Source organism: Strix uralensis, chromosome 1 (genome assembly GCF_047716275.1).
Source record: "Strix uralensis isolate ZFMK-TIS-50842 chromosome 1, bStrUra1, whole genome shotgun sequence".
In the NCBI taxonomy this organism is placed as follows: domain Eukaryota; kingdom Metazoa; phylum Chordata; class Aves; order Strigiformes; family Strigidae; genus Strix; species Strix uralensis.
This window is the reverse complement of record NC_133972.1, coordinates 146,738,233-146,766,216: the sequence shown is the minus strand read 5'-3', so window position 1 is coordinate 146,766,216 and position 27,984 is coordinate 146,738,233. Positions and strand designations below refer to the sequence as shown.

The 27,984-nt window shown below is 39.3% G+C and overlaps 1 protein-coding gene across 5 annotated transcripts; it reads right to left on the bottom strand.

Moving 5' to 3' along the window:
- Window positions 1-216: 216 nt before the first annotated feature.
- Window positions 217-27,984, bottom strand: LOC141949939 (Y+L amino acid transporter 2-like). Of its 5 annotated transcripts, none has more exons than XM_074884146.1 (12): window positions 27,764-27,984; window positions 20,665-21,182; window positions 18,313-18,438; window positions 13,620-13,764; window positions 12,519-12,642; window positions 11,653-11,756; window positions 11,247-11,343; window positions 9,669-9,818; window positions 7,638-7,821; window positions 6,814-6,897; window positions 6,109-6,156; window positions 217-308 (listed from the first exon to the last, which is right to left on the bottom strand). In XM_074884146.1, the coding sequence occupies exons 2-12, from the start codon at window positions 21,164-21,166 to the stop codon at window positions 289-291; spliced, it is 1,584 nt and encodes a 527-aa protein (XP_074740247.1). In that variant the 5' UTR covers window positions 21,167-21,182; window positions 27,764-27,984; the 3' UTR covers window positions 217-288. The 5 variants fall into 5 exon arrangements, with proteins under 5 accessions (XP_074740247.1, XP_074740239.1, XP_074740211.1 ...); XM_074884138.1 differs by lacking the exon at window positions 217-308 and adding an exon at window positions 4,025-4,783; XM_074884110.1 differs by lacking the exon at window positions 217-308 and having other exon boundaries at window positions 5,128-6,156.

Below are 27,984 nucleotides of genomic sequence, written 5' to 3'. Positions count from 1 at the left end.
CAGTTTGATCTTACCTGGTTTCTAGTTTCCTGTCTTTTTAAGGAATAAATCTGTGCCTTGAGTGTGGAAAGGTACTCGGTTGATTTTCTTGGTTTAGCATTTTATTGTGGAAAAAATAATTGCTGTTTGCTGAACAGAATAAATATCTTCATTCTTTTTATTTTAGAGAGTTTTTATCTCCTCACTTCTCATTCTTTGCTGCTCCTGAGACCCCCAAAAGAGGAAGTTTACAGCCACATCTAAGGCTGGTCAGACCCTGAGAGTGGTCCAATGGTCTCTGAAAGTTTGTTATACAGTCAAATTCTTACCTGAAACAAGAATCAGATTATATAGATTACTGAATAAACCTTGCTCTCCAAAAAACCTCAAAGCTCTTAGAAAGTTAGACCACTTGTACCAAAACACACATGAAGTCTGGTAATCTGCACTGTCCCAGAAAAGCAGAAACACCTTAATGACTTTAGTTCTCAATTTGATATTTAGTATATCTGGGATTTGATCTATTAGTTACAGTGAATGTTAGGAATAAATCCTGCTCACTGGCGACTGTTGCCAGGGCAGATGTGCTCAGTGCAGCGAGTTCACACAGAAGGTGAAGAGGTACATTTTGGGTCAACTGGAATTGCTTCAGCATCAGTAACTTCCTCCTCAGATGCAGTGAGTCCAAACAGTGCTGCCTAAATTCGTGTCCCACAGAAGAAGGAAGAGGCAAAGCTCGTGCAGTGCAAGGGTGTAAGGTGATACTATTATAAATGACCCAAGTGCCACCATGCTGTTAGCCAAGCCTAGCAAGCCACCTCACAGGGCTCAGAAACTCTGCACAGCTGACAAACGAGGGCATGAACGGAAAGTGGGAACACTGTCAAGTCTGCTACTACTTAACACATTTTGGAGAATGAATAGCTGAGATATATGGAGGGAAGTCAGTAGGCCAATATACAAATCCGTACTGTCTGGATTTGCAGCAAGCACTACAACTCATATAGGTGCTCTGCCTGAGAGAAAAATAAGCAAAATGAAGAAAGGAATATTAAACCTGTATACCCTTCTCCACTTGCTACCTTTTGCTGGCAACTGCTTATAGAGATCTTGGCTGCTCTGTGCATATTATTCACTTGCAGCTATTAGTGGCAGAAGCTAATTCAGAGTACCTTAATGTATCGAGAGAATTACTGGCAGCAGGTGGATATCATAAACTGAGATGAAAGGCAAGGATGCCTTGGTATTCCACTAAGTGGGCAGAGCTAAGGGATTACTCTTGAAGGCAGTTAAAGCAGAAGTGAATTCAACAGTGATATGGAAAAATAACAAATATATATAGAACAAAGCCCATAGCTGCCTATGTACTGACATCATATGGGCAGGAGGTCAACAGGCAACTAATTTGACCTAAGAACTGTGTTTTCGAAAGGCTGTCTTTATCAGTAGCTCTTCACTACCAAATAGAAGAGGGACATGGAGATTTCACAAGTTTTATCTGAGAAAAAGATGAAGAAGAAAAAAAGGAAAATAAGAGAATGGAGAACTGCTCAGACATTCAAACAGAACATTTTTTTTTAATTTCCATAAAATAGTTAATTATCTATTAGCTATTATTAGTTTTTTTATTATTTATGCTTAATGGGGAAGTTCTGAAAAGGATATTAATCATCCTTTTGAATTAGGTATTCATATATGCTGTTATATCTAGGAAACAGCCAGGATGAGAAAATCTGTCTTCTGCTACAGACACAAAGGCAGTCCTATAAGGAAGGAGGAATGTTTGAACTTTGAACTCATCTTCATTTGCATTTGCAGCAGGCTGTTGTACAGCGTTATTCAGAATATGTAGCTGACACTCTTCACTCGAACTAAGTCTATCCTTCTCAGGGCTTTTGTTATGGGCAGGAGTATACACATTGCTCAGATTCTGCTGCTCTGAGCAGCAGGTCTCAAAACAACGGGCTCTCTTTCTTTCCTGGAGTATCAAACAAAGGAGTTCTCCCCCTTGTGGAGTCAAATGTAACTCCACTGGAGATTTTAAATCCTGCTTCCATGACCACACACACGCTGAGACAGACGGGATCTAACTCCTAAGATAGCAAGAGAAAGGTGAATTTAATTTGCAGGTTTCCTTATGTGATGGCATGGTATGGGCAAGTGCAATGGCTAATCACAAATAAGGTAATATCATCATAATGAGAATATTTTGACCTGAGAACATACTGTGTCACTGCAAGTAGGTTCTGAAATTCTTCTTTTGTGCTGCAGAAGCACATCTGAATGGGTGAGGCCTCTTGTTCAGCAGCTTATCCTTGAACTTATGGTCATTACCATCAAATTTGCCTTTCTTCTATTTCTAAATGACTCTTTGCACTTCCTCTCTAAAGAGGAAGAAAATATTAGTTTTAAAACCGTGTATGTTCCTTTTTTTTTTTTTTTTTTTTTTTTTTTTCCCTGGTTTCTGCATGTAGGTAAAATGTTCCTAAACAGCCACAAGCAGTTTTTTTTCCAGTTCAAACTCTGTCCTCCCTCCAGAAGGTGTGGCTCACGCTTGGTTTTGGCTCTGTGAAATGAACACTTCTGAGCAGTATGTAAATATATTGTTGAATTAATCTTTGTTCTGTTTGTATGCTGAAGTGTATTCAGTTCCATCACTTGACAGATAGCACATTTTGGGTGACCAGCTCTTTACACACCTACTAATTTCTACTGTGTTTTTTATTGAATTGTAGCATGAACCAATTCCTTCCCATTTATTCTTCCTGTTAGAAGAGGATCAACTCACAATCATTTGCTTTAATGTTGACCTCTCCTGTTTCAACACCATGGTCATGTAATACAAATTCCACTCCCTTCTTTTGACTCTAACACTGACCTTTCTAGGAAGCTAATAACCAGACATTTCAGTAACCCACTCATATTTCATGTTTTTCAGTGACATCTATTACATTAAATGTGTGTTCCTAAGTACTTCTAATTTTCAGGCTCCTGCTGTACAAGACAAAGAAGTTATTCTCCCCTTACTGTGTGGCATCTTATTCAGGTTTGCATTTTATTTTCCTCATTCACCTTTTTCTTTTTTAAATTTTAGAGCTTTTGAGCCACTTGCAAAATTATAGCACTTCACATAGTTGCTTGGCTGCCACTCCTCATAAGGCAAAAATCAATCCTGCAGAAAAAAAATGGGAATATTTACCAAACCTGATAGCTTATCAGCTAGAGAACGGGGACTTGACAGATCTAATACTACAGATTCAAAGATAGTCCCATAATACTTCTATAGTTCCTGTTACACAATGAAGGTAAATTTCAAGAAAAGATATTTAGGAAGTGTCTTCAGTTCCAAGTCACACATGCGCCAAAGGCACTTCATCCTGTGACAGAGCTGTGGCCTGGCCCAGTGTCAGGTCATGCATCTGTCAGGTTGTTTCAATATCCTCGTCCTACCTAACGTGTGAAGGCATTTCTTCACCTCTGTAGCCAAGAAGCACACAACAGCCCTTACAGGTCTTCAGGCTCATGCAAAGTCCAGACATCTTCAAACTTCCTGTGGCTGATAGTCATTCTTCTATGAACACCAACTTCTGATTTCTTTGCTGACACAGAAATGCAATCTGATATTAATTTTCTTCTCCCATTTTTAGTCAAAGAACTGTGATTCTTCATAAAAACCAAGAATCTTGTATTTTCTTGATTCCTAAAGAGCTAGTACTACTCCTAAGTACTGTATTGCTCCAGTTTTTGTCCCTGAAAGACCCTTCCCCAGCTCTGCATGTGGGCTGTTCTCCAGGGTCTCTTGTCCCTGCAGCCTGCCAGGATCCCATTACACATTGCAGTGCAGCCTGCACCTCCACAGGCTACGTCTTCCAAAGGTTTCCAGTGTTATCCATACCTCAGTCCCTTCCACCACAGAGATGTCAGCTGACAAACTAGATGCCAAAATATTTTGTTATGTAATGATGAGATACTTAGCCTGGATGCCAAGACCGTCTCTGAAAAAATAAAATTGTTTATTGTTTGCATAATTGAGCATCTGTGAATAATGTAAGAAAACTGTGTTTACTCTTAGAACAAGAAAGTGTTTGGGTAAAGAATTGCTCATAACTGCAATGAGAAGGAGTCCCACCTGGAGTAACTAGAAATTTTTGCTTCCATAAATGCTTATTTTGTTGTGCTATAGAGAACACAAATAAGTGTTAGAGTCTCATTGCTCTCCTGGCAAACCAACTTGTGAGATCTAAGGCAGGGCAAATTTCGTTCACAGTACTATTTTTATGCTTTAAAACCACAAAACTACAGCATTTTCCAAGGTCAAAGGTTTATGTATTTAAACACTTCAGCATCTATGACTTGCTTTAGGTATTTGACAATAACTTACATGTATTATTTGTAAGGAGAGAAAAATCAACACATTAATATTTCTGAGATTCTGATGTCCATAGAGAATTTCAATAACATTATTCACATTTATAACCTTGCATCTGACTACTACTTTCCTTCTGTCCAGAAAGAAGGAAAACAAAGGCTTGTGTGTCATGCCACAAAAGTTAACGGATTCATTCAAAGCCAGATTTTGGCAAAAAATGGACAAAGAAAGAAGTTTCTCAGCTCAGAATGCTCTATGGAAAGGGTCTTAGTCCATAGCCCTTATTACACTACCTGTAGTGCCTGCTGTCAGTTACCACCTATCACCTCAGGTGTCTTAAATCTCTTAGGAACTTTGGTCCTGCAAGGAAAAACTTCAGAGGATGGTGCAGTGCTGTCTTGGTGTGACACGCAGCTCAGCGCCAAGCATTGAACTCTGTGGGGGCAAAGACTGTCATGTTTAATTTGGTACCTACTCATACAGTTTGTCCTCTCTTTGTGCCCTGATGCAGTCTGGGACCATGGCTCTGTTATTAACAACATCTGTAAGAGGTGGGGTGAAAACACAATATTTCCATACAATCATAGAGCAGGATCAAAATGGTGCTATAGTGTAACAGGGGCATGCGTTGTGTGTGTGAAGAGTACATGGGGATGTTCTGAGCTGGGTAAACTAAACTACACCTCAGGTCATCTTTCCTCTTCGTTTTGTGATTGTGATACTTGTGATTTTAGTGCTCGAAAGTTGTGGCTTCCAAAAAGCAAAATATGCATCTCTAATAGCTTAATGTCTTCCTTAATTTAGTGCATTTTTATTATTCATACTTTGTATCAAAAGAAAACCCTGCTGAAAGGAAACTGCAACAGCAGATGGCATTGAAATGCAAATAGAAGGTTTCACAAGGGCCCTGACAGCAAACACTGTGTTGGAGATGCACGAAATTATAATCCTGCAAATGACTTTACAACATGGGTAGGGAATGAAGAGTGTAAGTAGCAATAATTGCCTATTCCATTGCTCTTTCTCTGGGCAGACATCAATAAAAGACAATAATGCTAGAAGCTACAGGGACTTGTAAAATATTAAATTACCTTAATTGGGGTTAATTAAATAGGAATGCTGAAACTCAAATTAGAAACAATGATGTTATATTCAAATACAATTACAGAAAGGAAGTACGACTTGCCAACAAGGATAACAAACAGTACTACATATCAACAAACCATATTAGAGCTGGAGCAGCTGTTTTTATGGTCTAGGTTGCAAGGCTGATGACTTTTTTTCTAATGACAGTTATTGTCTCTTCCATTTCAGAAGACTAAGAATTAGGACTAGCTGCACATTCCTGTGTGTCACACTGAAAAAAATAATGTTCAAGAGAACGGTCCTAGTTCTTAACTGCCCTCTTCTTTCATGGCACCTAATGGTGGGTGTGCTTGTACAGTGCACGTGCCTGTGCTGGGTATTGTGCAACAGGCACCTACATGAGGTGAAGACCTGGCAGCTGGTGCTGGAGGCTCTCTGCATGCTCAGCAGGAGACCTGCAGGTTACCTTGACAGCCGGAACTGTTGAGGCCTGATGCACGGGGTAGGGGCTCAAGGGGTTTTGTAAACATCAATAGATTTTAATTTCTACTTGGGAATACCTTAAATAAGTTCCATCATGGAAAAAATTAATATGATTCATGAGGTCATATCTTTGATGTTTCTAGGCAAGCAATGGACACTATGAAAACGTGTTTTCCCTGGATATACACTACCTGGAAGATGAATCAGTCCCTTACAGTGCTCCACAGCAGGTTGTTCTGCTGGAAAGCAAAAGTACTTCAGTTACAATGGTATAATTTATTTGTTGAAAACACCTCTTCTGCAAAAGAGTAATGAATGTGGGATATTGTTTGGTTTTCTCCTTTTGGTAAACTATGTTTGCCAGGAATTATGCATTAGAGTAGTTTAACACTAATACTACATGGACGCAAAGCATGTCTACCCGTTTGAATCATATATATTTTACTTTGGCTAAGAATTTAGTTATATTTTTATAAGTACACTGTGGCTTCTAGTTCCCAGCTCAGGTTTTGAATCTTGCAAATACCTGGTCTGTCTTTTGTTATATTTATGAATTTATTTTTTAGAATTGTGACTAGACCTAACACTTTTTATTATGATTTTGCAATTAATCCAATATTTAGCACTTATCTACTAATAAATGTTTGTTCATACAGTGCTTTATAGTTTGAAATTGTTACATGATAACTCACTATTAACAAACATTTTTTTAAAAAATCCTGTAAAACACGAGCGGTTTATAAAACAAGCACAAATTAACAGACATCAAACTGATGCATAGTACAATGGTCAGTGCTTTAGTGTAACTGAACACATGGGGGGAACTTCAGATGATAAAAGTTGCTCCAGATAGGAAATGTCAAGGCACAACTCAATGTCAGAGCAACTCTATTTACTCTTAGCTGCTGTAGGTTCCATGTCTATGTCCAGGTCTGACAGAGCACAGTAGAAGATCATCTGAACATATTTTGTTGTTGTAGCTGTAATACATAGCAAAAATGTATGAGACAAAGTTATAATATGTGTTAGACAAATATATGGACTTTGAGGATTTGAAAGCACTAGGAAAGATACTAGGAAAATCTTAAAACACCTTAATCAATTGGATTAAGCACATGTTATAAGTAGCTAAAGGCAAAAGGAGCTCAATAATTAAACGTAAAGTCTTGTATAATCAGACTTTCATCAACATTTTCATTGAATTGTCAGCTTGATAGCTGAGTTCAAACTGAATAAAAGCATTAAAGTTTTGCTTTTCAAGACTGCCTGAATTTGAGGAGTAGAAACTACCCTTCAGCCCAATAATTCATTATTTCATAATTTATGAAAATGCACGGACTTCTCCAACTCAGATATTCCATTCCTTTGACAGAATGCGAAGCAATGGTGTCCTGGTATTTCTGCCTGCTGGGGTATCAAACTGCATGCATTTGTCTTCACAATCCTACATGGCTTTTATTGAGTCAACATACTGAAATGGCTCAACACCACAAATATTAGATGACCATATTATATCCACATACTGGACTGTTTTGTGCAGGTATGCATGGTTTTGTTTTCAGGACTATACGATGAAGCAAATGATCTCAGACATGCTGTATAGAAAAGCATAACAAAACTTCATAAATAAAAAAGATTCTAGGAAAAATGATTCTTTCTTTCTTCTGACAAAGCATTCAGGATTTTGCCACACTGACTAGGACAAGATGATGTTGCTTACCAGAGAGCCACTGTAGACATCTAGGTCGTTTTTCAATTGGCAGATAGACTCCCAAATAATATGCAGGAATGCCTGAGAGGGCGATACCAATGCCAATAAGGGAATTGATTGTGTCACTGTAGAGAGGAACTATGACCAGGAAAAGGGAACATAAACAATATACTATAGGAAAGAAAAGGTTAAGCTGTGGAGACAAAAAAAAAAAAATCCAACATTTATTAAAAGACGCAGTAAATACTCTATTGTAAAGATGTCAGGCTTTGCAGATTAGACGTGTCAATAATAAAAATATAGCTATTGACTATATAACTACTATGTACTGATTCTTTTGACTGCCTACAGTCAGTACAATTTGCTAGCTTCTGTGTATGCTGCTGAGAGCCTCTTATTTGATACACACCTGAGGATCTGACCATTTTGTTGTTTTCAGGCCTGCACAAACTCAATTCGTTTCCAATTAGTAAGAGATCAATCTTTGAAATAAGTACTTTAAAACTAAGCAGTAATGGGTAATTTTCCCTAACTTCAATTGCAGATACTTAATTGTACTATTGATTGGGAACTAACTCAACTAGACTTTCAATTACCATGTTGATGGTACAGAACTAATGGACTGATTTACAGCCATTTTGCCTGGGCTCTTAGAAATATCATACCACAAGTAAGGAAAGTTTCAATAACCTCTTTTTGGTTTTATTTTTCACTAATATATCTTTCCCTGCCTGTAGTAATGAGTCTTCTCAAGAATCCAGGAGTTGGCATTTGAATACTAGCTGAAACTCCTGAGAGTTTACTGGTATAAATACTTCTTTTTCCTTATAAAGGTTAAAAATGTAAGTTGATGAAAACCAGCTGCTACATTACAGGGAAGGAAAAAGTGTATGCGGAGTTGTGACATTAACTAAACTGGCAAATGCTGATAGGAATTAAACAGCCATTATCTATAATCTGACTGTAATCCTTGCTTTAGTAGAGTCAGTAGCAAAACTGCCAGTAAGGCAAGATTTAATCTTTATCTTCCACATATTTTGCGGGAGAGCTTGAAAATGAAGTGTGAACATGCTTCAGGAAAATTTGGTCTGCTCTGGAAGACTGGAAAGTTTTCTAGCAGTAGGTGCTTAGGATATTTTATGCCTTTGTTTGAACCATGTGTTCATGGATGTTACACTTAAATGGAAAAAATGTGTTGGTAAAAATGGTGCACTAGATTAGGAAGAGAGTGACAAGGAAGAAATTAGATTGGGTGTTAATTTGGATTTCTCATAATTTTTACTGCATCACTGCAGAGTCGAAACGCAGGTCATGGAGTCAACAGAGCACAGTGAAACGGGAGCCAGTGCATGGCTTTGTGTGCCTGGGGAACTTCCATCCCTGTTTCCTGGACAATCACTGGATTAAAACTAGAAACAAGTTTTAGGTGTGCTTTGTTTCTGTGCAGTCTCCCTCTCCCAACTGATAGCAGACACTCTTCTACAGTCAGTCATTAAACTTGCATTGTACTGTCTATGACCACTATGCAGTGTGAGGGAACTATCAAAATGTATTTGATTAATCAAGCTTTTGCATGAGCAGACTTTGGGGCATTTATGGGCTTTGGAGGGGTTTTGATAAATTTATTAGGTCATGTAAGTTTGACCAGAGTGTTAACCTCTTGGGAGCCCCCATTACCAGCTCTACTGAGGTCCGTTGTGAACAATACAACAGGGGGTTGTTCCAGGATGGGCTGAGAATCTCAAGCATTTATTTATTCCTTATTTATTTTGAAATAAAGATAGTTATAAGGTTGAATGAAAGGAAAAAGAAATGGAAAATATTGTTTCAACCTCACAGCAAAAGTACCAGAACAGATGTTCTTGTGGAAACTCAAATGGGATTTGCTCCTTCATTTCTTATCTTGGATGTTGCAAGGATTTCTATGGCTGATAAATAGTCTATAACATAACAGGTAATGTTATGGTTGTGGTATTAAGGATCACATAAACATATGCATTAGCTGGCTTTTAGGGCTTGTTTCCTCTCTTCTTTACTTACTTTAATAGGCCGTGGTCTACGGGGCTGAGTATATCTCAAATAGATTAGTCCTGCAATAGACAGACCCACGAAGAGCCAGTAGTTGAAGCAGTAGTAATTAATGAGGAGGAAAACATCTTCCACAAGGAGATAAAGCAAAGTCATTAAGCCCTAGAGATAATAAAGTCAAAGACTATTTAATGTGAAAATAAAGACATGTCTTATAAAATAAAGAGGTAGTAAAGTTATAAAACAGCCTGTTTCCAACATATTTGTCTCGACTTAGTACATCAGATTCTTGCAAGAAGGGTGTACTTAAAACTCCGAGAAATCTTCAAATATGCTATGTGAAACATGCTGGTATCTCTTCCTTAAACATAACTGTGAGACCACCGCATTTGGCTGAAGAGGTGTTGGGTTTGTGAAGTTCTGTTTCAGCACCAGCAAGAAACCCTCCTCGGAAGGCCAGATGAGGAGCCCCAGACTCTGCTGCGCTATGGAGAAGGCTGCTAAGAAGCTTTCTGTAGGCACCGGCTTACTCTGCTGTTCTGGTTGGCTTCAGGTTGAAAGCAAACTTTTAATCTAGTTTCACTGTTGGAGGCTCTCACAGTCCACTCACACTTTGAGACTGTTAGAGTAAATTTTGCAGTATGCAGGTATGCTATACTGCCTGCATGGAAAGACCTAAACCACCAGGAATTTAATGTCTGTTTTAATAGATGAGCAGAAAACAAGTCCACTGAGAAAAAGGAGAATGGTGGTGTATTAAGGGAGTATAGCTCATCTTACTGGTGCAAACAAAATCCCTCTGAGAAGAGTATTCATAACGGGATTATTTAGTAAAGTATTTGATGTCAAACAGAATGGGTATGATAAGCTATTCATAAACCATATGTAACACAGGGCAATGGAAGACACCAAATGAAATATATGTTCAAATGAACAGCAGTGAAATCCTTTTGAATGATTCTACCTTCTCTGTTTGTGCATATCCTCCCTCTTAATTTAATCTGTTAGATTTATGGATTATTTATTAAAATCATTTGCACTAATTCTATACCTTATGATTCCTCATTTTTTTGTCACAAGATTCATTTGTATAGTGACAGCAGGAAAAAGTCAGTATTGCTACAGGCATCCAACAGTAGGAATTTAAAGTGCTTTGTCACTCCTGATAACTAGAGTCCTAGAAAATCAGCCTATAGCTGAGTCTGAGAGATGTTCCTGCCATGTTCTTCTCCAGTGACACTCTGAAAACTCACACAAAGACTTAAACAACTCTGGTCTATACTATTACATATTTAGCCATTCTCTGTTTTCTAAGTAATACTATTGTACTTACTCCTCACTAATCTTCTTCAGAGAGCATATGAATGTGAATTGAGCCATTCTCTTTCTACTGTATAAAACACCACCAGGCAAAATAACACTCCCACCCCCACCCCCCTCAATGAGTTTTAGAAACTTTGTGCATTTGAGGAAGATGTCTTCAGCGCAGGAGAAGCCTGGAAGCAGCACTGGACGGAGGTGAGGAGTGATACTCCCTGGATCCGAGCCCCTGGCTGCCCTGGCCAGGCACAGGGCTGGGCTGTCACTTACATTGAAGAGGAGAGCAGGGACTGGTGTGAAACATTTTATATGAATCAAGCTCAGACTGTCAGGGAGGTGTCCTTCCCTGGCTCCAACATAGAAAAGCCTAAAAAAAAGAATATGAAAACTCAGCCAGACAGTAGCCAAGGAATAGCTTGTTGCTTTCTGACAAAAGCAGCATTAATTCTTTTATTACTCTGTTGTAAATGCTGCTCTCTTGTCACGTGGCTTTAGTTTATCAGTTGATGATGATCATAAGAAAGACATGTCAGATCGTAACAATCCTTCCATCACAAATTAACAACTTGACAGGGCAAAAATTAACTGTGTCACTTTTACAATGCTGTAATAAGAATGCAGATTAATAATAAATTATTCCTTTTCAATCATTTAAAATAAATCTTATACTTCATACCTAGATGCTGCAATTATTGATGAGTTTAAGCCACTATAGCAAGACATGGCCACTGCTATAGGAATTATCCACTTAGCATAACTAAGGGTTTCACCGCCAAATGTCTGTAACAGAAAAAGAAAATAATAGCGAGACCCATTACATTAAGCATATGGAAAATCCTGAGAAACTCTCGTGAACACACACCAGCCCAAATACAGTGTCATAACCCATGTTTTCTTATGACACCTGATATTGACTTGGAAAATTAGAATTTGGAAAAACTGATCAGTATCAAAGTAAAAACAGCAGATACATTAAAAAAATATTTAAAAAATAATTTTCTAAGCCTAAATCAAGTCAATGAGATAACTGAAGATGTATTTACTTTAATGTATTCTGACAAATCCTGACTGTAGTAATCCATGAGTTATAATTGTTCATATGTATAAAATATTGATAAGGTTTTAAAAAGTATTTCACTGCACATATTTGTGTTGAAAATATTCTGTGATCCTGCAGCATTAAACATCACACACTGTACATCAGAATGATAGCAAAACCCCCTGGTTCTTAAACTACCCAGACTTTCCATAGCTCTTTCTCTGTCTGGCCCTGGCAAAAGCATCTTCTACAACGAAGTACTGTTAGGAGAACGATTTACAGAGTATATAAGAGGATTTTACAAGAGCAGATTTATTGGATATATTCTTTGTACGCACCTTCTAACATACTGATACTCTTACATGAAAACAAAGTTTAAAACAAAGCAACAACCTTCAGCATGGAAATATTTCAATTGTTTTGCCAAGAAGTATGCTACCTGAGATTTTTCTGCAGTGTCATCCATACAGTAACATTTGTTTTAATTATTTTACACAACTTACCACAGCCACTGCATCACTTGTGAGGAGAGCTGACATGTCCAACACTACGTAGTATGCTATATTAGTCAACAAGTAAATAATAGCCACAATAGGCATTGAAATTGCAATGGAAAGTGGCAGATTCCTGAAAAAGGAAAATGTCAAAATTATTTCATGTTCTTTAAATAAGGAATATTTAAATAGAAGATTGTTCCCAAATTCGAACATTTGTGAATGGATACCTCTATCACTTTTTGTGATCCATCATTTTGTCATCGTGGATTTACAAAATAACGTGCAGCCATGTGTGGAACAATTCCATAAGCAGCTTAGTTGGCTGCTTGTAGGTCTGTCATAAGTTTTAGAGAAAAAAAATGTACATTTATACCTGTAAATTTTATATACTGTCTTTTATATGATGCAATTTAAGAGAGCACTTAAGCAAAGAGATTTAAATGCACACTTAGGTGTTTTCTTGATTGTAGAATTCTTTTCCTGATTCATAATCTATGCGTGTCCCAAGACAAGGTGGACTATATCAGTCTGAGTAGGTGAGGCACACAATTCCCACAGGGTTGACATCCCTACAGAGGGGAGGAGATGATATTTCCAGTTCTACTGTGGAATTTTTATTTTTTACTTAACTTTTCATCTTTGGCAAAATTAAATATTTTGTCCATAAACAGTAATGTTGAAGATCACATGATCTTCATAACCTGACACAGTCTTACTCCACTGGTGGCAAAACCAGTCCTGGAAAAATAAAATAATTGTTCTGTCTGACTGAAAAGAGGTAGGGAGTTTTAGAGGGCTAGATGGACCCACACTTTTCCCTGCTTTCAGCAGGGATTTGTTCTCCTCCTTTAAAAATTCCGGTCTGAAGTGTAAGGTGTAAAATACATATACGCAGACAAATGATTTATTAGTGTGATAAATTGGTGAGTGAGGACAATAACCAGGAAGAATTCTCATACTTACTTCTTCTTATGAAAAGAAGAAGGTTTTTTACAGAGAAAATAGTTTGACTAATTTCCAATTATAAACAAATACAGAGCGGCTTGTCCTGCCATCACCTTTCTTACCAGGACACTTCAGTCATTCAAAGGAAAAACACACATTTACCTCTCAGGATTCTGCATTTCCTCAGTGACGTAGTTGAGCGTGTCCCATCCTGAGTAGGAGAAGAGGGCAGAGTAGAGAGCCAGTGCGATCATCCCTGGGTCTGTTGCTGAGCCCTCAAACGGAGCTCTCAGGTTTTCCGTTTCTCCTGTACAAATGGCAGGTACCAATTGCCTGTTATGTTTCAAGGACTATGATGTAGGACACTACACTAGAAGTCTCAGCTAACCAAAAGGAAATAAAACCCCATGGCATCCAGGATTCATTACTATTTCTAAAAGTGCACAGCTTATATTTTTACGTGCCAAACAGGAAAGTTTCAGTCAGATGTTCAGACAGGTACACTTGTACAGGGAGACAGCAGAAGATATTTTCCCATGTTTGTTATTTAGATATGAATTGTGTAATTCTAACAGAATTCATGGTGTCCTCGTATCCTGTCACTGCTGTCTAGCCTACCGAAGGAGGGAGCCATACTGAGGTCATGCTATACCCTGTCAGCTAGGCAGAGTCACTTGGGAAACCCAATTTCAGTTCCTGAATCTGTCTCATATTTCTTCCTCATATCTGTGCTTTTGTTTTTACCAGATGAATTAGTGGCCACTGGAGGGGAACTTCTGGACGCATAGTTCTCAGTGGGATACTCTGCCCCACAAAGATGTTCCCCAAAATTAAGAGACTTGACTTGAAAAATCTTTCCTTTCAAAATTCTCCTCTAGTTTAGCTCAATAGGTTGAGACAACAACCTGCAGAATGCTGCAAAACAGATGAAATGTTAATGAAACTGTGTGAGCCTTCAATGCAATTCTGGAAACTCTGCCTTACTGAGTTTGCAGAAGGAAAGTTGACTGTCTAATATAAATGGAAGTGGGTTAAGTATTAAGGAAGACAGAAACATGCTGAAACCTCTATTAGGGAAGAAAGTAAGGTCTTTGTTGTAAAATGAAACAACTTCACTCTGTGGTTAAACTAAGGAGTTTACAGATACCACAAAAGCAATTCAGTCTTTAAAAAGCAGTAACTACTGGGAGACTGAACCAAGGAAGGTGAAGCTATGAGATGTACACACACTTTGGGGAAGAAAATGGTTGGAAGGAAAAAAAAAAATCCAAAAGGACCGAGAAAAGCTTTTTTTTGCTAAAGACAGCTCATACTCAAAATCAGATACATTCACAGTGTTTTAAAACAAAAAGCGTATCTGAGCACATCAGAAGGAATACAACAGGGCTAAAACGTCATAACTGTTCTTTTCATTAAAACAGTTGCTGAATTTAAAAGAATGCACTGACCCAATCACAACTTCCTCTAGAAGTCTACATCATTCCTCCTCGCAGTCCTTTCTGTATTTAAGTGCTCAGTTCTGTTTAAACAAAGCAGAGATGAGACCTTTACTACCACTGAAAGGCCTTAGCAATTTTCATTCCTTGTAATAATGTTTTCTCTCTGCCTTTATCCTCCGTGACCCCATGGAGAAATGCAAAGGACCTGTCATGGGCTATATGGATGCATGAGCAGAGGGAATGGTCCCTGGGCCAAACCACATTGTGACAGCCACACGCCAGTGAGCGGGCCGGGAATTTTGAAGGAGAGTGTTTGAAAGCGTGACTAAATTTATGACTGTGAGGACAGGGCAAAACTATTATAGGGGTGACATCATGGACTCACACCTTTGTAAAACTGCAACTTTATGAGGGCAACTCATAAAATCTGCAGCTTTATGAGGGTAACTACTCCTTCATGTAACTGTGGCCTTTAAGCAATGCTTTTCCTCTGCATCTTCACATTCCTGCCCTTAGAACTGGGTTCATTTGTTCAGGTTTCTTTACACTCGAACAAAACCAGTGACAACTGACGTGCACAGATAATGGGTAAACAAAAAAGCTCTCTTAAAGTCTGGTGTAGCTAACAGCTGATGTATTAGAACTGCAGCCAAGGAAGGAAGGCCAGCAAACACAGAAAAGCAAGCATGCTCATTAGGTTTTATAAGCTAGTTTCAGCATGAGAAAAAGACAATTCCTAAACCGAAGAGGAAAAATCACCTTTCTTTTAGCTGAATAAAGATACAATGACTGTTTAGGAATTTCATGGGAAAGGAAAATGAAGAAATCCTTAGTAACTAAGCAACAGAGCTAGAGTTGGAAGAGTCTTCACTGTACCAGAGACCCAAATTAATAAAATAAAATCTATTGTCATATGCAAAGATTAGAGGTAGCACCAGTAAACTAGTCTCCTGCGTTTCAGTATATTCAGTTCAGTCCAGTTACTGCTGGTACACGGTCGCTCATCTGTCCTGTGATATCTTACGGTACTACAGTGATTCATAGGAGTGCAATATTACAGTCTTTTCCCTTGTTTCCAGAATCAAAGATGCCCTCTCACCGATGAAGAAAAGGACAAGTTCCTCTCTCCCGGATTCTCTACCCTCGCAGTGTGCTGTGGTGGCTCTCTGCCCCAAGCAGGGTAGGGAGAGCGGGGGGGTGAGGAGCAACGTGAAGGATATGTCTGGCAATTTCTGCTGTGCTGTCGTGTCATAGGACAAGTAACGATGCAAGTCTTTAACAAGCGTAAGTCAGAAACACTGATGCTGGCTTTTAAACTAGTTAGCACTAAACTGATGTTGTCAACAGCAAAAGAAAGAACAGGGAGAGCATCCATCCCCTGCTAGACGCAGGAGGAAACATGGTAACGAGTGATGAGGAAAAGGCTGAAGTGCTTAATGCCTTCTTTGCCTCAGTCTATAATAACAAGACTAGTTGTACTGAAGGAATCCAGCCTCCTCAGCCAGAGGACAGAGACTGGGAGAATGACCCCCCCGCAATCCAGAAGAAGATAGTCAGTGACCTACTGCATCACATAGACATACACAAGTCTATGGGACCATATGGGATACACCCGAGGGTGCTGAAGGAGCTGGCTGGGGTGCTCACCAAGCTGCTTTCCATCATTTACCAGCAGTCCTGGCTGACCGGGGAGGTCCTGACAGATTGGAAATTGGCCAATGTGACGCCCATATATAAGAAGGGTCGGAAGGATGATCCGGGAAATTACAGGCCTGTCAGCTTGACGTCGGTGCCCAGGAAGCTGATGGAGTAGCTCATCCTGAGTACCATCACACAGCACATGCGGGACAACCAGATGATCAGGCCCAGTCAGCATGGGTTTATGAAAGGCAGGTCCTGCTTGACAAACCTGATCTCCTTCTACAACAGGGCGACCTGCTTATTGGATGAGGGAAAGGCTGTGGATGTTGTCTAGCTTGACTTTAGTAAGGTCTTTGACACCATTTCCCACAGCATTCTCCTGGTGAAATTGGCTGCTCGAGGCTTGGATGGGCACACGCTTTGCTGGGTAAAAAAGTGACTGGATGGCCGGGCCCAAAGAGTTGTGGTGAACGGAGTTAAATCTGGTTGGTGGCTGGTCACGAGTGGTGTCCCCCAGGGCTCGGTTTTGGGGCCACTCCTGTTTAACATCTTTATTGATGATCTAGATGAGGGGATCGAGTGCACCCTCAGTAAGTTTGCAGATGACACCAAGTTGGGTGGGAGTGTTGATCTGCTCGAGGGTAGGGAGGCTCTGCAGAGAGATCTGGACAGGCTGGAGCGATGGGCTAAGGCCAACTGTAGGAATTTCAATAAGGCCAAATGCCGGGTGCTGCACTTCGGCCACAACAACCCCCAGCAGCGCTACAGGCTTGGGGAGGAGTGGCTGGAGAGCTGCCAGTCAGAGAGGGACCTGGGAGTGTTGATTGACAGCCGGCTGAACATGAGCCAGCAGTGTGCCCAGGTGGCCAAGAAGGCCAATGGCATCCTGGCTTGTATCAGAAATAGCGTGGCCAGCAGGGACAGGGAAGTGATCTTACCCCTGTACTTGGCACTGGTGAGGCCGCACCTCGATTCCTGTGTTCAGTTTTGGGCCCCTCACTACAAAAAGGACATTGAATTACTCGAGCGTGTCCAGAGAAGGGCAACGAAGCTGGTGCAGGGTCTGGAGCACATGTCGTACGAGGAGCGGCTGAGGGAACTGGGGTTGTTTAGTCTGGAGAAGAGAAGGCTGAGGGGACACCTCATCACCCTCTACAACTACCTGAAACGAGGTTGCAGAGAGCTGGGGATGAGCCTCTTTAACCAAGTAACAAGCGATAGGACAAGAGGTAATGGCCTCAAGTTGCACCAGGGAAGGTTTAGACTGGATATTAGGAAGCATTTCTTTACAGAACGGGTTGTTAGGCATTGGAATAGGCTGCCCAGGGAGGTGGTGGAGTCCCCATCCCCGGAGGTGGTGGAGTCCCCATCCCCGGAGGTGGTTAAGAGTCGGGTTGACATAGCGCTGAGGGATATGGTGTAGTTGGGAACTGTCAGTGTTAGGTTAATGATTGGACTAGGTGATCTTCAAGGTCTTTTCCAACCTAGATGATTCTGTGATTCTGTGATGTTAATTCAGCTGCTATTTCCTATTCAGCCTGAGCAATGCAGAACTTTGTGATTGTTGGTTTGCCATGCTAAGAGCAGAAGAATAATTAAACCCCCATTGCTTAACAAGCCATAAAATCCCTCTAATCTACCTATGTCAGACAGTTTTTTTCAGAATAAATAACACTTCCTATGTAAGTCTTAATGTGTCTGATCTTCCTGCACAGATTTTGAAACTTATAAACAGTTAATTCATAAGAATTTAAGTAAATGAAAAATATTCTTACCTTTACCAATTTTGTAAAGGCCAACAGATATCACCAAGATAAGAGCCATAACTTTCGCATACGTGAAAACATCTTGTACACGGGTTCCCCACTTCACATTAACACAATTAATAAATGTTAAGGAACCTACAGAGAAAAAGAATATGCATGAGAGGAGCAATGATATTTTACATCACATAAAGCACATTTCAAATACATTCTGAATGATGTATTTGAAGAATGAAATACCCGATTTAAAAGTTACACAATAGTTTTCTGGAGGATACTGTTTTCATGACAGTAGGTAAGACAAAACACATCAGATTTTGAATTTTAAGACTAACTCCTGCTCCTTTTAAATAATCTTTAAATTTTATTAAAGTCAACAGACTTGCTCACAGGCAGAAGGTGAGATTTCTCTAAATCTTTTACTTGGGGTAAAGTTTTTCCTGAAGTTCTCCCTGCTGATTTGAGCTCTAGTCTACATACAGAGTAAGTACAGCTTCTGCACCAAAAAGTTTGGATGTGGTTGACAAGATATTGAGTTGAGCCAGACCAGCATGCTGTTACCCTGTGTCCATAGCTTAGGAGCTGTGCTATTCACACTTTGACCCTGAGGCTGAAGATTACAGAAGTACTTCCTTCTTTGCATTCAGTTTTGCTGCAGAAGTTAAACCCCGATGAGTGGATAAAGCGCTGTGATGAGCACTGCTGCTCAGCTGATGGCAGGTCCGGCCAGGGGCTAAGCCGCGTACTCACCTCCTCTTGCTCTAGCACACACACACATGGCATCATGGGCAACTTCTCCTTGCAACTCCAAAACAGAGGTAGACAAGGAAAGGGCATGCATAAATACCAGGTATGAAACCCAGTTGCTGGAGAAGACAGCAGGCCATATGCAGCATGGGCTGTCCAGAGCACTCTCAAGCATGGATCAGAATGGGCTATTTCTTCTCTAGCAGTCTCGCTGGTCTTTCCTTCTGTTACTTTGACCTGCCTACAATCTACACTTCCATTTTGAAAGGAAGAAAAGGGGGTTTGTAATGCTTAAAATGAACCATTTAGAAGCCTTTCTATGTAGTAGGGAAATTAGCATTCAGCTGCAGATGCTCACAGAAGTTCTTGCCTTCATGATCATGAGCAACTCTGCATATTTGACAGAGTGTCCTGTCAGCTGTCAGGGTAATAACAGACCTTACAGAAATGGGACCGGATTTGCTCCCACTATTTCTTATTAATATACCAATGCTCTGCAAAGGGGACAGAATTTTGGTTTTATTCTGGCATTAAAAAAAAACCCCAGAAGGGGTATGAGAAAGCTGTATGAGAAAGCAGCAGCTGCCAGCCACATCTTGGGCATCAGCTCAGAAATCAGAGCTGCTAGAGCACACAGCTGATTCACATGAAGACTACAGCAAGAATAACTACGAAAATTAAGGCTTAAAGAAACATCAGCACTTGAAGACTCCTCTTAAGTGTTAGGATTTCATGTTGTACACCTAGAACACCAGGAAAAGAAACTTTGATCAAATAAATAACTGCTTTCCTGTGTGAGTGGAGAATTTCAGCTGACAAAGTCTTTTGAAATAGGGTTAGTTGCCTTTTAGACTGCTAAGTGGTCGTGATGGTCTCAAGTTCTACCATGAAGTCTTTTTCAGAAGTGAACTTCCCCTGCACCATAGTGCCAAGAATCAGGGTGACAGAGAAAACACCTTCTCAAAATTGTCAGTTCATCTAAAGTTAAAATTACTTATCCTTTTGGAAGCTTTGTACAATTTAAGCCATTTTTAAAAGATCATGCTATAGCACAGCCTAAAAGGAACACATACTCCATCTTGGCAAATCCACATTTGTAAGGAAAAGAATCTGAGTGCAGTTCATCTACCGGAGGATAGATTGGTAACACTTATTCCTGTGGTCACCTAAGACATACAGTCATGACAAAGTCAACTCTGTGGAGCGTCTGATTACACTACACCATTTTTCTAGAGACAAAATTTGTATTAGGCAGAGTATTTTTAATTCCATATGAATTTTAAGATTTTTGTTAATTTTTTGTCATTTGCAAGAAACAGGGAAGAGAGGACATGGACCAAATGTGGGCTGCAAATTAGGTCGATGATCCATAGAGATATATGTATCTTTAATCAGCAGTCATAGTTTCCCCCAGCCAAACTGCTGTAATTCTTCTCTCCCCTCTAATAATCCTAGCCACAAATAAAATTCATCTGAATAAAAGATTATTAGTTCCTAAGAACATGTTTTAGAGAGGCAGTAATTATTTTCATAAAGGTGAAGGAATAGAAATTCAAAAAAATCCTCTGGGCACCTACAATTATAGTTCTTAACTTCCAGGAATCCACCTTTACTTACAAATACAAGCAGCTGCAATCAACCTGACTGCATCATACGGCGGCTCACAATGAGGAAAAATTGGTTGAACAATGTAGTTAGCAAACGTGATTGCTATTACCGCCTGGGTTGTTGGTTCGATAATGAGCAAGGAAGACCACAGTCTGATGAAGGCCATAAAGGCACCAAATGCTTCCAGGATATAGGCATAGCTGCCTCCAGATTTAACAATGGATGTTCCCAATTCAGCGTAACACAAGGCTCCAAACAGCGAAAACATTCCACCAAGTGCCCAGATGACTAGAGAGAGTCCATAGGAAGCACTGTACATTAAAACACCTCTGGGTGATACAAATATCCCAGAGCCAATCATGTTCCCTACAATTAAAGAAACTCCATTTAGTAACGTGATTTCTTTTTTCATCTGCATTTTTTCACTCGTGTCTGCCATATTGTCCATTTCAGCTTTTCCACTCTTAGTTTTGGATTTTTTATTACAGCATATTCTCCAGGGGGCGGGCATCCTCTACTATCATTACCTGAAAACAAGAGGAGAGAACATCTTTTGTAACACCACAACATCAGAGACACAGATAAGATAATTAGCATACAAGGCATAAATGGTACAAAGAGCAATTATTTTGCCTGTTTTTATCTTGCAGTCCAGGAATCACATACTAGTGGATTTTCTTAACTGTCACTGTTCTGTATCTTTTCAGTGGATAAATGTGAGGCCACTGTCTTTGGCTATAGATTCTGAATCTTTCATGATCTCTGAGTACTTTTATTATTTATCTTGAATTGTAAGTCTATGTTCAGTTATTGAAGATATCTTAGGAAAGAAAGAGACACTGTACCCATGGAAACATGTTTCAATACAGCTGGAATGTCACACACAGGTATACCTCCCCCTAAATTTTGCTCTTATCCCAGGAAGAACTTTACTTCATTATTATTTGTTTCATCAAATCACATCTATCTGAAAATTATCTGCTGAGGAACACAAGAGAAAAAGATACTCAAGAACTCCAGCCTCAGGAGGTTAATGTTAATATGAGGATAAACAAAAAGAGCTTTAGCTATTCCTAGAGATGAGATTGCTGCTGCAGTGAATAATGCAGCTTGTTTAGTTATTAACCTCACTTGACTTCTGGGTAGAAGCCACTGGTATGCATTGGAATCAAGTTTTGAACACCCTGTTCCTGGAACACTTTTGTATAAGGGAGTTTAACAAAACATGACTGTAAAAGCTTCCTACTCCGGTACTCGCAGGGCAGGATCCCAGTAACGCTGCGAGCTGGGAAAAAAGACATAACTGCGTAGCTGCGTCGATAAATCAGCCTTGTGCACACATCACACTCCTCTGGGGCTGAGGTCCTTGGGGATGGGAAAATGTAACAGTTGGGACTGCAGCAACTGTTCCAATTCTTTGGTCCTGCTGACTCATAACAATGCTTACTTAGAACAATGGATATTTTTTGGTGACTGTCTCAAAAGAAATTTATTTTTCCTTCCCTTCCCCCCTCCACACACACTCTAAAACACTTCCAAAGAAAACTTTCTCAAAATCTATGAGCTAAAGCCAACTTCTTTGAGTAGAACAAAGCTTCTCCTCATGACACTGGCCAAAAACATTGATCACAAATTTATTTATGTTGCTAAAATGTGGGTCAATGGCCAGTTTAAAACAAACAACCTGCCCTCCCCAAACTTCCTGAAAGATTTGCTTTCTTTTTTAAGGTATGTCTGTTTTAGCAGCCTTGAATAATTTATAATTCTATGTGTTTTCCAGCTTTTTTTGGTGCAACTCAGTTTCCTAGTTGATCAAATAACTAATGAGACCTGGTAAGTATTAAAGATTAAAAGATGTCAAACTCTCTTTAAAGATTAAAAGCTTTTCTCATCCCAATGGCACTTTCTCTAACTACAGGAACACTGTGGAAACACTGGAGTGAAGTTAAATATTAATTCTTGCATAGGTGTTCAAGAGTGACTGCTGAGTCTCCTATCTTTTTCTGACCTCTTCACACACAGGTGACTCCTCTTACTTCTTCCTTTTTCCCCCTAAAAATAAAAAACCTCACTGTGGTCTGGGGGGAGGAATTTCAGGCATCCAATACGTCAGTCATATATCTTCTTTAAAATTCCCAATACACATTTCCAGTTTCCTACTATTAGCACAATTTTTCTGCTTGTGTGAAAGAAAGGAGGGAAAAGAAGTCACACCCTCCCCCCCCTCACCCCAAAATACAAGCTAATACTTCCAGAACCTCCTGGCTCTGTTTCTGCTTTCCATGGCTATGTGAAATGTTGGCAGAAACACCCTCCCATGATAGCAGCTGTCTGGAGAGCCCATCAGGTCAGCAACATGCTAGAAATTTGAGCAGAACTCTGTATTAATATTACTTTGGCAGCAGAGCCAGTTTAAAATCACCTTGTGCTTTTTGTGCCTGATCTGGGAATTACTTTTTTTTTTTTTTTTTTTTTTTAAAGGTGGGTCATTCAGAACTCTGGCTCTGAGCCAAAAGGCACAAATGTTTAAGTGGGTACAGCCCAAAGGGAGTGAGAATTTAAAATGCAGCTGTTCCTGAGGTGATGTGAATGTGGAGCTATGCAAGTAGTGATCAAACACAACGGCTATTAGTTTTTCTGAAATGAAGTCTCACTCATAAATGAGATAAAGTTATTTTCCTGTAAAGTAGGATACAAAAAGCAATTGCTAGGTTACCAATAGTATGGGTAACTTGCGTAAATGATATCAAACCTGAACTTTGATGTCTCGTATGGATGACCTGGTAGCTAAAGCAAATTTGAGCATTTAAACTGGCAATGCCACTTGAGTCTAGTAGAACTTTTACAATCTGTAGCTTTCATGAGAGCACAAAGGTAAAGATTAAATAATTTTCTCAAGTAACACAGTGTTTTGCATATTTTTTTCTTCTCTCTTGTGCTAACAAAAGATTGTTTTAGATCTCTAAAAATGTGTAACGAGAGCTGTGTAGGGAAATATTTCTTTCATAAATAAGTGACTGTAGATGAAACCATTTTGAAAGAAAAACAAGTACAAGAAACAGTTCAAGCTTCTGTACTTTGAGAGATGTCACATTAGCAAAACTTTTAACCAGACCCTGAATTAAGTCCACGAATAGGTAAAGCCTGAAAATCAAAGGATAAGAGATTCAGTTTCCATAACCAAGATGTGTAACTTCACTGTAGTTAAGTTACCCCATTTTATATCAGCTAGACATCTGCAAGAAAGTAACAATTTGAGAACAAAAATTTTTAAATAGCTTCTGCCTGTCCCTCCCCCACTCCCCCAAACCAATAGCAATATTCCCACTAGCTTTGACAGTGCACTGATTTCATTCAGTGGGGTTGCAATGTTGAAGCTGTTATTGATTTCTTTATTCAGGGTTATGTCTTCCTTAAATAAACAAGGTTTGACTGAGGCATGACTCAAGCTAGTTCTCAGCAAAGTCTTCATGCTATTAAGAAAGTCAGCGGAATATAGGAAATAGTCTCCTGTACAAATCTTCCTGTGTAATAGCAAAAGGAGAATAATTTTTTGTCAAATGTGTAAATAATTTACTGCTGTTAGAATACAGGCAGTGATGAAAACAATTTGAGGATACGCCTAAGGTCTACTGCCATGGTCTAACCCTTTCCCTCATTTATAGCTTTTGCTATTTTGTTCCTACTGAACCTGACCCATAGTCCTGCCCTACTGTCATCACTGTCACTTCACCCTCATGATACCATCTTCCCTTTCTGGGACCATCACTGCTGTTTCTGCCTCGAACTGGTGGGCCAAAAAGTTTAAGCTAAGAAGCCTAGTTGTTCAAGCGTGACTCTGTTTTCTGTCTGGGCATCTCTGTAGATCACTTTTTGAGGGTGCACATAATCCAAGTGAGAGCCAGTACAAGCTAAGATCTGGGAGGGCTGACGTGCTGGGGACAACTATCAGAGCTGTAACAAGTTGACTTCTCACAGGGGAGTGGCCATTTTCAGTTGGAAAATCCTGTATTATAAAAGGTAACAAATCCTTATGGTGAATCCTCTAGCAGAGAGGAAATCAGAGTGGCTTCCTGAGAATGGAAAGATTTAATTTATGCAGTAATTAAAAAAAGGAGGTTCTTTGCATTCTGGCATTCTGCTTTAGCATGGTTGAGTATTTAAGGGTAACCCTACTGCAATAATACTACTTTATGGTATCAAAGATATATAAGTGCAGGTATTTTAGTAGCTCTTGTGTATGAAGTCTGAAGAGCAAGACATAAAATATTCCTGAGATGAAGGAAGGTCCATGCTATCTTAGTCCCCATAGACTGTGACAAACAGAAAGAACTATGGCTCTCTGGAAATCAGAGATTCAGACAGGCATCAACATGCCGATGTGCCTCAGAGGCTGCAGCAGGCTAAATGAAACAGCTGCAAACACTTGCCTGTACCTTGTGTCAGCAAGTGATCTCTACTTCAGAACTTCAGAATCCTGTTTTCGTGCTGGTCCTGCTCTTCCTTAGGGGCTCCCTCAAAAAATGGAGGAAAATTTTCCTCTCAGAGAAAAAGCAGAATGTCTTCCAAGCACAGACAGGCATAATGGTCCTAAATCCTTTGAAATCTTATGTTTACCTCCCAGCTGTATGCACAAGGAGCACCAGAAAGGAACCGGTAGACCGATACCTGAGAAGTTAAAGCAAATAATAGCACCATATACAGGTAATTCTTACTAGCTCATTTTTTTAGTCAAGCCACTGCCAGAAGTCATACAGAAAAATGAGGGAAAAAGAGACAGCTTGACAGTAGTTGAAAACCAGAGTTGAAACCAAAGACAGTTCTTCCATAAATTAGTGCAGGACTGGTTTGACAGGGCAGGATTTTCTCAGACACTTCCCATCCTCCAGGGATCTACCGCCTCATGAGTGATTGCCTCCTTGAGGAGGTAATTAACCTTTGCCAAATGATTACGCAAGGCTTGGTCAGGGGTTCTCAAAGTGTGACATTGTATGAACAGCTCCATAGACTTCCAGAGTGACTGAGCTTCCTCTGTTTGTTAGGACATTTTGAAATTCTCAGCTTTTAATTCAAGAAATACTAGTAAATAAATCAGAGCATCTCTCTCAGAGACCAAATATTGTTTGTTTCAGCAGATTCCCTTGGAAACTGAGGGCATTTAGAAAGTTATCTCCTATCAAAGATCATGGAATGTGCTGGACATCAAATTTACTCCTTACTATTATTTCAGATAATTTCATGGCCTTTTCTTTAGGTGAATGCTGTCTACTGCCACATAATTTCTTAATAATGAAAGTCTGCTATGCCATCAATGAACATAGCAAAGTCAAACCAGGTAATAAAACTGATAAAACCCCAGTATTTTCTAGTTTCAGTTAGAAAAGTAATGACATTAAGGATGACATTTTAAACCAAAATCTAGTGTATTTTAATTGTGTTTGTATTAGAAATCAATATATGTGTAGAAAGCCAATTTAAAAGTCATGAGCAGTCTCTTATTTTCTCCAGGGACACTCTGGGTAATTTTCTTCTGCCTGTAGCAGACTGACCAAAAATAAAAACAACCCACAACCATACACTTTTATATTAATAGCTATTGAAACATGAAATCAGATGAGCTAGCAGTTTTCAACATGACCAAAAATGTGTAGATCAAACTTCAAAACACTGTTGCTGAGCATGAGCATCAATAGGTCCTGAAGAGAGTATTCATGGCAGATTATATTGTTGAACATTTTCCAGTGAGAGAGGAGATCAAGCAAAGAAAACAAGATTATGCATTATGAAGGAAGATCACAAAATAAAAACACTCCTAGCAATAATAATAAAAACCCCAAACAACAACAACAACAAATCCACTTTGATCTCCTCTGAAGAAAACATATCCCACTCAGTAGGAAATGAGCATATTTCCTTTTGTTTTTTAAATTTTAAGTTTATAAAAATATTGAATGAATTAATGCTTCATATGCTCCAATTGCATTACTGTGATCAGAGGATGGTTTTCTCATAGGAGAGACTTGCTCCACCCCCAGCACTCCATTCCAACCCCAAAGCAAATCACAGAGGGTATCTGAGAAAGAAGCTACTGTAGTCAAAATTTAAGAAAGGTATTAAAAAGAGAAGGTAGCAGCTTACCAGGGGGTAGGTGATATGCTTGCTTCCTTTAGCAGAAGGGCTACTGTAATTGAACAGTGACTCTCTAGCTGCTACAACAAATAAGAACACATCTGTTTCACCAGGATGGGTGAGTTAACAGTAATATGAATATCCTCTTTTCTCACTCTCAGTTTAGCCTTGCCTTTAGCTGCTATTTTTATTACGGTAGCATGAATACTAAAATCAATGAGAGCTTTCAAGAAAGAAGATCCCAGAATCTCCTGGAATGTGGTTTCTCCAAACAATCTCAACTGAGGTCATTTGCAGGCAGAAGCAGGCAGCTTAAATATCAGCTGCTCTCTATTCCTTAGAAAGTTGTGATAGAAATAAGACAAAAGGAAGATTGGAGAAAAAAAAAAATCCTTCATCCATGTGTCACTGAAATTAAGAACAAAACTTTCCCAGATGTTTATGCAAAACAAATGCAGTCTAATTCCTTCTTGTTAATTTAGAAACTGAAAATCATAGGTGTTATTTCATTTCAAACAACTTAATGTTCTTCTGTTAACTTTTAAAAATATATTTACTTTTAAATTTAATCTATTCATTGTTAAATATTTATCAACTCAGTTAATTTTTCTTAACCAGAGAATTATATATCTGTGGCTTTTCTAATAATTTATGATATGATGCATGATACAAAAAGCAGGCTGATGATCTTTTAATTAAATAAGCTTTTTTTAAGAAAAAGATAAAAAATAAGAGAAGAAAGAAATTACTTACCCGATATATTCAGCTTTGTCTTCTGAAACAATATGTTGCCCTGCCTACAAAGTACTTTTGGAAAGCCAGTATGATATACAGCACAATATCTACTGAAACAAGGAAATATCCAGAAAACAAAGTCTTCTGGCCAGAGCAAAAAGTTAATGAATGCAAGAGTACTAACCTGGAATTTTTGTTTTCCGTGAATGACAAGGCCAATTGTAAGGCAAAAATTTGTACTCACATGTCAAAGGGCATCTGGAAGGAGCTGATCCAGCAGGTCAAGAGTCTTAAGTCACTGGACTGAGTTGAGGCACCACATACAAGACTTCATCAGAATGGGCTCCTAATCCACACAGGGAAGTGAAATAATTGAATTCAAACACAGATATCCCTCCAAGTAGCCTCAGTAATCCAACTGGAAAACAAGAAGGAGAGTTGCATCATGTCGCACTTTCCATATTG